This window comes from Anolis carolinensis, chromosome 1 (genome assembly GCF_035594765.1).
Source record: "Anolis carolinensis isolate JA03-04 chromosome 1, rAnoCar3.1.pri, whole genome shotgun sequence".
NCBI classification, from domain to species: domain Eukaryota; kingdom Metazoa; phylum Chordata; class Lepidosauria; order Squamata; family Dactyloidae; genus Anolis; species Anolis carolinensis.
In genome coordinates, this window is record NC_085841.1 from 275,755,284 (window position 1) to 275,769,503 (window position 14,220).

The window sequence follows — 14,220 nt, forward strand, 5'->3', positions numbered from 1 at the left end:
TGAAAATGTCTGAGATGAGATGCTGTAGATCTTGTGACAAGCCTTTGCAGGTATTTCATTAAAAAGCTTGACTCCCCCAAAAATTCCCTCCTTTCTTGAATCTTTCTGGCAAAGGAACAACACAGCCATGGGCAGGAGGTTTATTTAGGACACAGAACACAGGCTGCTTGGTTGCACTCCTCCAGCATCTTGCAGTTTTCCATATCCCCAGTTTCTTTTGCCTGAAACAACCACTTTACTTTTTTCCCCATATACGTAATTTTTATTGAAAAATCTATGAGGAATGAGGAAGAGTACAAGAGTGGATATAATACAGGAGCATTTTCAAAATCTTGCATCTTTGTCTTCTTCCATTGATATCTAATACAAAAACAGTTTCTATGATGTTAAAAAGGAAAAGAAAAAAAAGAATATATATATTTTCTAATCTAAAATAGAAAGATAGAAAAGCGGGTGTGTCATGTTTTGAAACAAAAGAGATAGAAAAGTTGGGAAATAGAAAATATAAAGCCTTAACTAACACTTCCTACACTGTCTCTGCTGTCTTCATTTAAAATAACCCTTTTTATTTTGTCATAAAGTTATTTCTGGTAGATTAGCTTGCCAGAATCCCTTGGATATCATTGAGGATCCTGTTATTCTTGTCAATAACTTCTCTATTTTTTCCTTGTTATTCCTACATCTCTGGACTACTAATTTTCCCTTAATGCTATAAAAAACCAATATTGTCATTTCCTACCATTTATTCTGTGAAAATTAACTGGAGTTAAATGCCATCTACGGATAGTTTTTAATATAAATTACCTGCATTTAGATTATTTTGATTTATAAGATGCCATGCTCCATATTTTAGACCATTGTGCTTCTGAAACAGAGACACTAAAGTCTACTTCTCCCAATATTCTTGACCCATTTTCACCTCTTTATATCAGGCATCCTCAAACTGTGGCCTTCCCGCTGTTTGGGCCTCCAATGCCCCAAAGCCCTAGCCAGTTTGTTCAGTGGTCAGGAATTGTGAGATTTGGAGACCCAAACAGCTGTAAGTCCGCACTTTGAGAATGCCTGCTTTGTATAATTTAGATAGCATAATTCAAAGTGCTGGCTTTAGCCTCTAAAGCCCTAAACTATTACAGTCCAGCTTGCTGTCTGAACGCATTTCACTTTATGAACCAATTAGATCAGTGGTTCTCAAGCTGGGTGTCCCCATGTGCTTTGGCCTAGAACTCCTTGAAACCCCAGCCAGTTTTCCAGCTGTTAGGATTTCTAGGAGTTGATCGCCAAAACATCTGGGGACTCACAGGCTGAGAACCACTGAGTTAGAGCATTAAGATCAGCCAAGGAGGTCCTGCTCTTGGCAGGTGCGATTGGTGGGGAAGAGAGACAAGGCCTTTTCGGTGGTGGCCCCTTGTCTGTGGAACTCCCTCCCTAGTGACATTAGATCGGCCCCCTCCCTCCTGACCTTCAGGAAGCAGCTCAAAACTTGGCTGTGTAAGCAGGCATTTGATGAATGACACCAATATGCAAGCAGCTCAAGAAAATCCTGGGATTGATGCAATGTTTAAATGTCTTAATGCTTCATGTTTTAATGTTTTATAGTTATTCTGATGGTTCGTATAGTTGTTAATGATTTAATTTATGACCATAAGTGATTACTTTTAGACGTGTAATGTTTTTATATGGATGTGAGGCATTGAATCTTTGTCATTTATAATGCTGTAAACCACTTTGAGTCCCCCTAAGGGTGAGAAAAGCAGTATATAAATGAAATAAATAAATAATAAGTAAATAATATCAGCCCCTTAACTGCTGAAAAGGAGAAAATACATACAGACTCAAACCTAGTCAGTGCTATTGGGGCCCTATATCTGTGTGTATGTAGTAAAAGACGAAATATGTTCTTTTTGAAATTATCACACTAAAATATCAAATAGCATTTTAAGAAGCTGTTACATTGAAAATGAAATGCCCATTCAGCATCATGTATTGTCCTCTTTCATTTCAGCCATCATATTGTTTGCAGTTATTTCAGTGTTTAAAACTGAAATATTTTTAAAAGGCACAGGGTGATGTGCCTTTTAAAAATTCTGAATACAGTTTTCATGTAATTGTTAATCTTTTTGCTGTCTCTGGATTTTTCTGTTCCAGGATATCTGATACTTAAGCATTCAGATATGTGTAAAGCATGCTCTATCTCAACATCACACAGGGAGCCATTAAGTCTGCTTCACATGAAAGGTAAGCAGTGCTTCCAATGTCATCGGCACAGGGATGACAAAAAAAGTCATGGTCTAGAATGCAGGATACACTTTAGGATCAAGATGGGCTGCATTTTGCCTGTTGCTCCTTCTGCCCAAGAAATAATTCCCTGATCCTTTACAATGCCAGCTTTGGAAAGTAATTGCAGGGCCTGCTATATCATTAGGCAGGGGAGGTGTCATGCAGCAGTCAAAACTAGGACAAAGGGACAGCAATGAGATGTTGGAGAAGATATGACGGGGTATCAGCAGGAATGGCGTAGAATTCAAGCAGAGTTGTGAAAAGATACTGTTGGGTCTTTAACTCCCAGAATCCTCCAGGAAGTTACTACAGAATTCTGGGAGATGTGAACTAAAAATAACTGTGCAGCTGGGGATGGAACAACCTAACTTTATGTGCATGGGATGGGGAAGGGGAACCAATTTGTTTGCCTCAGTAAAATACCTTGGGTCACCCACAGGCCCCTTCCACCACCTTCTCCGCTATAATGAGACTCAGGCACCCTGCTTTATGGCAGGCCCAGCTTTGGTGCTCTCTAGATTGTGAAGTCAGCTATGGTTTCCAACTATGATTCTGGTCAAAGAACCATGTGTGAATGTTCCAAGAGTGCATCTATAATGTAGAATTAACACAGTTTGATAGAACTTTAACTGCCTTCATTCAATGCTATGAAATAACAGGAATTGAAGTTTTACAAGATCTTTCACCTTCCCTGCTAAAGTTGTGCCAAACCACAACTCCCATGATTCCATAGCATTGAGCCACTGCAGTCCAAGTAGTCTGAATTAATTCTATAGTACAGATTCACCACAACTTACTAAAAGGTAAATTCTCTGAGTGGAGGGCAAGAAAAAAACCCAAAAACAACCACCCTTATATTTTCATTAGTTGAGCAAAACATTATTGCAGTGTAGTTTATTCATCTGAATAACTGGGCTGCTGCACTCCGTGAAAGATCATGCCAAGTGAAACCTCTTAATGCTCGAAGTACCACAGGATTCTTTCTTATTTTGCTTAGATTAGATTATCCTTTTGAAAAAAATCAATTGATAGATGGCCTGTCTGCATTGGACATATCTTGGAGGCACAATTTACTGTTTGTAAAATGGGATCCAAAGTGTGCACTTAACAGGGATGCTGTGGGGACAAAAAAGACAGTAAAATATCTTATGGATTTAAAGAATGATTAAGAATGCTCGCTTCAGCAGGCCATACAGCAAATGATACTGAGAAGGTTAGAAATAGTGGCAGCTTCTGCTATTCTTGGTGGTGAATCTACTATGGTTTTAATTTTGAACTATGAAGGAACTATCCAAGGTGCTGATCCCAGTCTGCTAAATGGGCTCAGCATTAGAGAGCTGCTATAATGTTCTGAGCAGACTCACTATCCTATCAACCTGGAAAACACTAGCTTCCTATACAAAAGTGGCACACAATGCCTTGGAATCATAAAGAATAATTAAAATGATTGTCATTAAGCCAATTTTAATTAAAACTGAAGAAATCTGTAAAGCTCTCTTTTTATACCCTTATTGAACACATTTGTTGTCACTTTCTCAGTGCGGTATATCAGAACTACGTTCTCATAACTTCTTTTCTAAATTCCAGATTATTTGGGGAATCCTTTGAGTTCATTATTTCTCAAATGTCAGAGATGACTTTGAAACTTTTCTGATTCAGTAGTATGCATCCAAGGCTTTAAAAATGTGCTAGATTCCTGAGGGATTGTGCTAGAAGTTTTAGAAAGCCATAAGAATAGTTCCTGCCTCGCAAATCATTATCATTCTCCTTGTGAATCTCAAATCCTTCTGTTAAACCTGGATTTTATATTCTGAGACAAAGGACATGACTAATCACAAGGGTTCCCTGTATTGCATTGTTCCAGTTTGTTCTCCCCTTAAACTGCATTCCAGATAACATCGTGTCATTGAATAGAAATAAAACTTCCTTTAGAGGAAGCTGGCAAGCTTCGATAATTGCATTCCCTTGATAATGGCATTTTGGAATCTGTGCTGAAATGGTCTCTCTTCTTACCTTGTAGTCATGCTCATTATAGCAGAATGCAAATGCAGGTAAGCCCCCAAAATAAAAGTCACATGGTGCCCCAATGGGATCACCTGGTTTTTCAGATAATTTGATAAACATCCAAACTTCCTTGGTTTTAATACTCATAATTACCTTCGTTGATTTAATCAACCTTTGAAATATCAGGTCATTTGGAAGGAAGTAAACTGTGTGTTCATTTGAGTTTCGGCTTCTGTTTGTGAGCCTTCTTAGGCGCCACTCTGGAAGAAATAAAGTATGTAAATTAAATCAGTTAATCAATAAATGACAATTATTATTTGGGATTATCTGGCTGGGCTTGAATATTATCTACCTTTATGAACAAGACCAAAGACCCACATATAGGAGGGACTTGAACAGTCTCTGCTAATGTTTTCAGTGAATATATCCCCAGCTTTAATCTAATCTTTAACTTTTAAAGGTGCTGAACATGTTTGAGGAATAGGGCTCAACATATTGGAATGATAATTAAAAAGGATGGTCTAAAACTGTATTTGGGTAACCTAGGCTAAACTCTCACGATAGTGTGCATTTTGTTAACTTCTTCTACAATAGTTATAGGCAATGATCTGACTGAAGCAGCAAATCCACTCTTTTAATCAGAATTTTAAAAGAGCTAACTAAAGTGCTGAACCTTTTTAGGGGACAGCAGACAGCACATTCGATAGATACATTAAAGTCTGTGCTAAAAGTGCCTTTGGGCAGTGTGAAAGAAGCTTTATATTTTTGTGTCTTGGGCTCTCTCATCTCAAATGACTTTGAGCATCTCAGCAGTGTTGTTATCAACTGAAACAAAAAGATCTGAGTGAATCTAAAGAGCGAAACCTAAAGATGAACAGATTCGTTATGATACAACGTTTTTTCTGAACTAGAGTATAGCTGAATGATGGGAGAATCAAACATCTTCCCATTTTAGAGCAGTCATAAGCCCTAAAATTCCTAATTACAGCAGCCTGGAACTCATCAAGCATTCCTTTCCTTGCAGTAGTAACTATAATATCTATAGTTAACATATCACCAGGAAGGATCTAACAAGATCCACAGAAAGCAATCTTTGAAACACTCATCTATATTCTGGAGGCCCTTTTCTTCTAAATCATAGCCTACTCTGGACTTTTTTCTTTAGTTGTGTTGTGTGTGAGAGAGAGGGGGCGGGGGAGGGAGAGAGAGAGAGAGAATGGAGAATTGCTTTTGAATCAATGTCTAGTTGAAAAACTGGGACATTTATATCCTGTTAACCTACCCAATGTTATCTGGTGGCTTTGATGTCGGTGGAGTGATAAATCTGTCATGCCATCAGCAAGTGTGGAATTTTTTAAAATTCCGAGAATTCAGTGGTGTGCTCGATTTTTGGAGCTTTGACTTTGAAGGGAGCGAGTGCGCCATCCAATTGGTGAAATACAATAATAACAGGAATATTATTAGAGGATCTGGTGACCACACTCACAAGCTTGTTTTGCCATTCTTTATTGACTATATTTGTTTGTCTGCTGTGTGCCTTCAAATTGTTTCTCATTTATGGACATCCTAAAGTTTGAGCATAGAACTACAACTGGAGATCAGAATTCAAATTCCTGCTTGGCCATGAAAACCCATTGGTTGAGGTTGGGTATATTCTCTCAGCCTTAAAAGAAGGCAAAGACAAAACTTGTGACCTTTGGTTCCCAGAAATCAGAAGTCACTTGGAGATTCATAATATACACAAAGCAACCCTACGATATTGTTTCCTTTGACAAGATTTGTTGTGATAGGTGTTTGTTCAGGGCCGGCCCAACACGGAGGCCACGTGAGGCTGCCGCCTCGGGCGCAGGCCCGGGGGGGCGCCGTCAGGCGCCCTGGCCCCGCCTCCCACGCTGCGTGAGAGGCGGGGTCAGGGTGAGCTGCACGGGAGGCTCCCGCGCAGCTCAGCCTCGCTGGCCTGGCCTTTTCCAGGGGGCCAGACTGCAGCAAAGGCCCTTGCAGGCCGCAATCGCGGCCTGCAAGAACCTTTGCTGCAGTCTGGGCCCCTGGAAAAGGCCAGAGCGTGCTGGAAGGGAGGCAAGGCCCCGTCTGGGCGGAGCCTCGCCTCCCGGCCTGCGCGCCCTGGCCCCGCCTCTCACGTTGTGTGAGAGGCGGGGCCAGGATGAGCTGCGAGGGAGGCGCGGCCAGGGTTAGCCCCGCCTTCCCCGCAGCTCAGCCTCGCCGGCCTGGCCTTTTCCAGGGGGCCAGACTGCAGCAAAGGCCCTTGCAGGCCGCAATTGCGGCCTGCAAGGACCTTTGCTGCAGTCTGGCCCCCTGGAAAAGGCCATAGCGCTCTGGAAGGGAGGCAAGGCCCCGTCTGGGCGGAGCCTCGCCTCCCGGCCTGAGCACCCTGGCCCCGCCTCTCACGCAGCGTGAGAGGCGGGGCCAGGATGAGCTGCGAGGGAGGCGCGGCCAGGGTTGGCCCCGCCTTCCCCGCAGCTCAGCCTCGCCGGCCTGGCCTTTTCCAGGGGGCCAGACTGCAGCAAAGGCCCTTGCAGGCCGCAATTGCGGCCTGCAAGGACCTTTGCTGCAGTCTGGCCCCCTGGAAAAGGCCAGAGCGCTCTGGAAGGGAGGCAAGGCCCCGTCTGGGCGGAGCCTCGCCTCCCGGCCTGTGCGCCCTGGCCCCGCCTCTCACGCAGCGTGAGAGGCGGGGCCAGGATGAGCTGCGAGGGAGGCGCGGCCCGGGTTGGCCCCGCCTTCCCCGCAGCTCAGCCTCGCCGGCCTGGCCTTTTCCAGGGGGCCAGACTGCAGCAAAGGCCCTTGCAGGCCGCAATCGTGGCCTGCAAGGACCTTTGCTGCAGTCTGGCCCCCTGGAAAAGGCCAGACTGGCAAGCTGAGCTGCGCGGGAGGCGGGGCCAACCCTGGCCCCGCCCCCAGGCCCTGGCCCCGCCTCTCACGCTGCGTGAGAGGCAGGGCCAGGGCGACCTGCGCGGGAGGCGGGGCCAACCCTGGCCCCGCCCCCATGCCCTGGCCCCGCCTCTCACGCTGCGTGAGAGGCGGGGCCAGGGCGCGGGAGGCGGGGCCCGCCGGCGGGGCGCAGGAGGCGGGGGGGCGCAATTTCCCCTCCCCGCTTTATATAAAAAAATATGTCCGGCCGGCCCTGTGTTTGTTCATTGCTTTCCTGAAGCCAAGAGAGAATGGCTTACTCACAGTCACCCAAAGGGATTCCACAGTTTACAATTGTCTCCTTGTTTTAAATTCTGTTTGTTTCATTATCAGAATTCTTGGAAATATTACTAAAAGTTAGTCAAACATCTAGGAAGCTTATTGTGCCCTTACCCTCCTGCCCTTTCGTTTAAAGACGCAAACTGTAGTCTAGATCTTAAGAAGGCACAATCTATCCAACATCAAGCAAACCAAAATCACATTGATTCAGTGATAAACTACTTCCCAAGTATTTTGAGTTAAGCAATAGCACTGATTTAAGGATATATACCTCTAGTTTAATTTATTTCTATTGGGAGGGATGTGGATTTTTTTTCAGTAGACGAATGGTCCTTACTAAGGAGCATTATCTTAAATTACTCTGTTTTTAAGAGATGAAAAACACTCAAAAGCACAGGTTTTTAGCATCTCTATTATCTCTTGCTTCCTGTGCCTGATACAATTCAATTTGAGTATCTGACTGCTGTGTTAAAGAGCTGGGAGCAGTGAATACCATTAAGGGATGACAACTCTACTTTTAACCCCTTGTGATTAAGAACTATGAGTAATTGCAGTGTAGGAGACAAAGAGGTACAAAGAATTTGACTGACAGTTTAGTCAAATTCAAAGTTGGGAATAAAATACACAGAAAACCTTTCATTGACAGAACACCCCAGAGCTTTGACGAGAAGCAATGTCTGTGTCGCAGCCCAACAGTTCATGTGTAAAATATCCAGGGATGCACATGGAGCATTCTTTTTAGAAGCAAAGTCATTGCTCAGTGGGTACGTTTTCATCAGAAGGTTCCAGATTTGATCCTCAGCCTCTCCAATGAAAAAAATGAAGTCTCCATCCATACTAAGCATTGAAAACAATTCAAAGCAAGCTTCAAACTGTGGGCAGCTGGGCAATGAATGCGTAGAAAAGCATGTAAAAAAGCCCTTAATGAGCATCAGTGCTTTGTGTTTGTGTAATCACTATTCAAGCCTCAAACTGGTTCCAAGATTTTCTATGTAATCATCTGCATAGCAAAACCACATTCTTCAATGCCATTCTTCAATTTGTCTCATATGTTTCATTCATGTTTCTGTTTCATATCGTCCATTCGGATGGCAAAAAACAGAAAGACCCCCAACGAAACAAAAACTGCCTCAAAACGAAAAGCAGGTGGGAGCCGATATCGGCTCCAAACCTGCCTTTCGGATCGATCAGCTGTAGGCCCTGCGAGGCCCAGGTATGTGGACCCAAAGCCTGCACCTGTAGGCCCAAAGCTCCCGGGCCTATGGGTACAGGCTTTGGGCCTACACACCTGGGCCTCGTAGGGCCTGCAGCAGATTGCAGAATAAGGAGCTATTCTTACTCAGAAATCAGTTGGGCCCTGTAGGGGCTACAAATGATCGCTGAGTAAGGATCGCTCCTTACTCTGCATTCGGCTGTAGGTCCTGTGAGGCCCGAGTGCCTAGGCCCAAAGCCTGCACCATGTAGGCCAAGCAGCTTTGGGCCTACGGGAGTAGACTTTGGGCCTAGGCACCCGGGCCTCACAGGGCCTACAGCCAATTGCCAAGTAAGGAGCGATCCTTACTCTGCGATCATTTGTAGGCCCTGCGAGGCCCGGCGGGGGGAGGAGGTTGGGGGTAGCTGGGTTGACCTGCACCTCCCCCTCTCCCTTTGCCCGACTCCTTACCAGGCATTTGAGTGGCACTGGCTGTGGCCTTGGCCAGTGCCTTCCCCCTCCCTCCGAAAAAACAAAACAAAAAAAGAAACAAAAAAACCCAATGTCTGACCTCCCAATTTCAGGAGGTCAGATGAAAATAAATTGGCCTCAACAAAAGCCAGAACACAAAACAGAACAAGGTAAGTTCTGAAAGCCCATCTCTAATATTTGATATCTTTACTCCAGGTTGACAGGACAGTGGCCATACAGTGCCATAAAAGAAGAGAAGTTTTCTCTTTCCTAGCCTCCTCCTTTGTGACTAACTAATTCATTTTCCAATAAAATTTCTTCAGCCACTGTGAAGGGAAGGATTTAGAAAGATTACTTTGCATTTTGTTATATGCAAACTAATCTTTGCACTGGCTTATCAGAATGGTTTCTAAACATCTAGACATGGGTAGGTCAACCGTCTCTAATCATCCATTGTTAATACAAATAAGATAGCTCATAGTGCAGGAAGAAACTAAATCAGACTTTTTAATGCAAGTAGTAGCATACACTGGAATGAAAATATATTACAGAAATTTCATTACACACGGATGCACCATCCCCTAATGATTATGGCCTAATCTATTTATTCAGCATGACCTAAGCAGTGGCAGAAGTTGATAATAGATGTGCACTGGAGGATTTAAAGATTCCTAAAGACACAATATTCATCAGATCTCTCTATAATCAGACCACCAAAAGTTAAACTGACAAGGGTGGAAGGCTGACTGTAATGGGATTTCTTCAGTAGCAGGTGATTTCTCTGAATTTCTCTCCATTCTTAGCATTCATATTACAATTATAATATTTATAAGTTGCTTAAATTATGAGCGTCAGCAATTTAAAAAAGATTAAATGCCCAAATGCCTTACAAACAATCTAATATATTTCTAAACAGACTGTTGTCTTGTATCGGTAGATCTTTTTGGTGCAAAGTAGAAACTGTTCTAGGTGTCATTTTGTTGGAATCAGAAGAATGACAGTCAAATCCAATTCATCATTAAGGCTTCACTGGATGACCAGCCTCATTATAATTCTATTCTGAATTTTACTAGTTCCCTCTTATTTGGGTATTTTAATCTGACGATTTTATCTTTATATTGCTGCTGCAGTTCCCCTACCTATGAAGTTGACTGAATTTTATTGGAGGTTGTTTGATATTATTACTGATGTATTAACTCTTGTTTTATTACCTTATTGTGTTTTAACCTGTGTATATTGTGCTGTATTTATGTTGTTACTTTTGTGAACCGGGCTTTGCCCCATGTGAGCTGCCCCGAGTCCCCGCGGGGAGATGGTGGCAGGGTATAAATAAAGTATTACAGCAGCTGATACTGATGAAGACCCCAGAACATGCACATCTGGATTGCAAGTGAAAACTGAGGAAACTGTGGAAACTGAGGTATCTACCACTGGTTCATCTAATCCAAGCCCTGCCAAAAGAACCATAGAAGAGGAGCAAAGTCAAGAAGCTGTGTCATTGTTAGACCTTGGACTTTATATGAACAAGACTGTGTCTGATGACTGAGTGAAAGCTCAATTACTGCAAAATCCATGAACTCCATTGCCAGGATATGTATTTCCTGTGGATAAGAAGAGGCATCTCAACCCAACAGATTTTCCTGGTTAGCCTACTCATTTCATCTACAAGGTTCACTCTGTAAGTACTGTGTGGTGTTTGTAGGAGACGGGGGTAAAAGTGGTCATCAGAAGCTTGGTGCATTAGTTGCTAAACCATTTGTGTGATGGAGAAATGCAACTAAAGTCTTCAATGGACACCAAAAAACTGTACCATCAGAACAACTTGTGCTTTGCTGAAAACTTCTTGCTATTTCACAGTGGAAAACATCCTGATGTAACTCATCATGATGATAAAGGAAAGCAGAAGAAAGCAGAAAAAAACTTCTGCCAATTATGGAAACTATTGTCCTTTGTGGCCAATAAGAACTGGCTTTAAGAGGGAGAAATTATTCAGGACCTATTACTTTTGCACAATGATTGCAATTTCAAAGTCTTGTTGAGATCTCGTGCCAGATCAGGAGACACTGACCTGAAAAGTCATCTTGAAACTGCAGCTATGAACACCCAATATACTAGTCTCCAAATACAGAATGAACTAATAGACATTTGTGGTTACAAAATAGTCCAAAAATGTTGAAATATGTGATACATCACAGTATTTCTGTTTTGGCAGATGAAACTTTGGATCCGAGTATCCAAGAACAGTCATTGTTCTTGGTAAGGTATGTTGATGTCGAAGTTGCAGGAATAAGAAAAGACTTTGTAGGCTTTGTGAAGATAAGTGATGTGACAGGTAGAGGACTTGCAAGCATTATTTTGAAAACACTGGAAAAGATTAAGCTGAACCTGCAATACTTGTGTGGATAGGGTTATGATGGAGCTGCTAATATGAGTGATCATATTAGTGGAGCACAAGCAATTATATTGAGGAAATATCTGATGGCTGACTGCATCTATTAAAGTGCTCACACACTAAATCTAGCCTTAGCCAAGATCTTTGACCCAGCAAGATCAGTAGTGGAGTCTATGGGTGGAGAAGATAGGATTCCTCACATCTGTTCAAGGAAGACTTATAAAAGCAACATACAGGCAACTTCACCAACACCAATGGAATATAATAGGCTAAATGTGTACATCCCATTTCTGGACTTTTTCTTCAGTCAGCTTCAAGAAAGGCTTACAAGGCACATGGAAGTAGTTTATAGTTTATAGTAGTTTAAATATACAATGCGCCAATTGTATATATATTATCAATGTTTAATGTATTTAATTTTAATTGATGGAATTGTTGTAATATTTTTATATTGTGTTTTATTGTAAGCTGCCCTGAGTCCCCTATGGGTGAGAAAGGCGGGATATAAGTATTGTAATAAATAAATAAATAAATAAATAAATAAATAAATAAATAAATAGTTCAGGAACTGCAAGTGTTCCTCCTGATTAATTGTGGCCATTTAAAATCCAACTTGAATAAATGCACAGAATTTTAAAATAAATGCATTCAAGATACTGACACATTGATGGAAGAATTTGACCTGTGGTGTAGAAAATGGAAAAAGAAAAGATAAAAACTTACGTAGCTTGAAGATGCCATGTTAAAGTGAGAGATTGGAGACATGTGCAAATAAACTAAATAAATAACAAGACACATTTAAATGGTTCAGGTTTTCTTCATACCATTGAAAATTGATAAGGATTTTATCCTGGAAGGCTTATGTTAGGAGAAAAAAATGAAATAAAGTAAATAAATTTTGGAGCAGAGGAGTGGTATTAAATGAAACAAACTTGAAAGAAGCCCACACCTTATTTTCAGGGGAGAAACCTGATAGCAATGGGAGAAGATCCAGGGAGATGCAAAATGTCTGTGAAGCCATATGCAGCGCTTCCATTTGTTTAGGACAGTTTCCTCATTATTAGGGAAGTAATAAAAACCTGGCACTCTTCAATGCATCAGTCTTTAACCCTTATGATCCTCAGAAAAGTACCTTGTGTTATAAACATGAATTCTACCCTATAGAATTAAAGAAGTTCAGCACAACTGCTATAATTCAATGCTATGTAATTCTGAGAATTGCATTTTCATGGGGTAGAGAGGGCTAAGCATCTTGTAAAAATATAAATTCTATGATTTCATACTATTGAGCCATGGCATTCAAAGTAGTGTCAAACTGTATTCTACAGTGTGCACCCTGAGTCAGGGAAGGCTTATCTATCCTAATTCCATTACAAGCTTGCCTTTGAATCTCACTATTTCTGTATGTTTATCTTGGGAACCCGGTGTAGCTCAGGTTATTTGAAAAAGGCATTGTTTGTTTTTGGATGTTATGAATGGACCCATTACAAATTAGTGCAGATTCATGGCTGATGGGGTTGGCAGTAGTCTCTGGATGTGGTTGAGGGTACTGAAAATCCCATTGTTGGTGGTCCATCCCCCCCCCAAAAAAAAAACCTTACCAGGACGTAAAGTGGGTTATGAGGGGTCTGTGTGCCTAGTTTGGTTCAAGTCTGTCATTGGTGGGGGTCACAGTGGTCTGTGGAAGTTGAAGCTCCGGCCAGAAAAATACATCGCTACCCACAAACATACTCAGATACATATATACATACAAACATTCACATTTATTATATTGATAGATATAGATAGATAGATAGATAGATAGATAGATAGATAGATAGATAGATAGGAACATGGTGATATCATTCTCTTAATGACTCATTAATATATTCAGGTGGACCAGAGGTGAGGCTAGGCCAGACTGTGTAAGACTATTCTTAGGGGCTGCCAACCAATCTGAGCTGTCAGAAGCCACTTGCCCTGCCTCCGGTCCCACTTGTGGAAGAGAGGAGCATAAGGAACATGGTAGCATTCTTTACAAATGAGAAAGCCCAATACAGAGACCACTATAAATGAGAAACAGCATTTCTTGGCTAATAAAACCCCAGTGAATGTACATACACACACACACAATAGCTGGTAAACCCCAAATGTGACGGAGTTTATACTTACATTATGAAGTGGAGTATCTCACATTAAATGTTGAGTTGTTGATGTAATTAAGAAGAATATCATTTTGTTTGGTGGGGGAAAAAATCCTAAAACAACAATATTGAAACTGATTTTCCTTCACCTGGGAAATCTTCTTGAAGGAAGAATTATGGAAAGTCAACTTGAATGGACTATTTTGACAGGACTGTCATGTCTGTTATGTTTTAAATTCTGACTGTATCACACTACTCTGAAAAGTGTGAAGGGTCACACCTCATCTACACAGTGATGTCCTGCCTCACAGCAACCAGTCTTCAAGACTCTGGAGAGAGTGGATGTGTAGTTCTTTGTGGCTGTTCTTTTCAATTGTTTGTTAAATAAGATCCAATATATTAGGCGGAGAGGCAGATTTCTTGCTTGCAAATGAAACTATGATTCAGTGTTCTTCCTATCCAAGTGTTAACCAAGTGTAGCTGTTATGATTGAGCCTCATGGCTCTGTTACTGACAGACGTGGGCGTAAGACTCCTCGGGAGTCAGATACTCTCGAG

General features: G+C 41.9%; 1 protein-coding gene across 1 annotated transcript in view; it reads right to left on the reverse strand.

Moving 5' to 3' along the window:
• Positions 1-4,514: 4,514 nt before the first annotated feature.
• galnt18 (polypeptide N-acetylgalactosaminyltransferase 18) overlaps positions 4,515-14,220 on the reverse strand; it is a 462,670-nt gene continuing 452,964 nt past the window's right edge. The window contains exon 11 of the mRNA XM_062967703.1: positions 4,515-4,541. Within this exon, the coding sequence (XP_062823773.1) occupies positions 4,530-4,541 (12 nt within the window). The 3' untranslated portion in view covers positions 4,515-4,529. The remainder of the gene's footprint in view (positions 4,542-14,220) is intronic.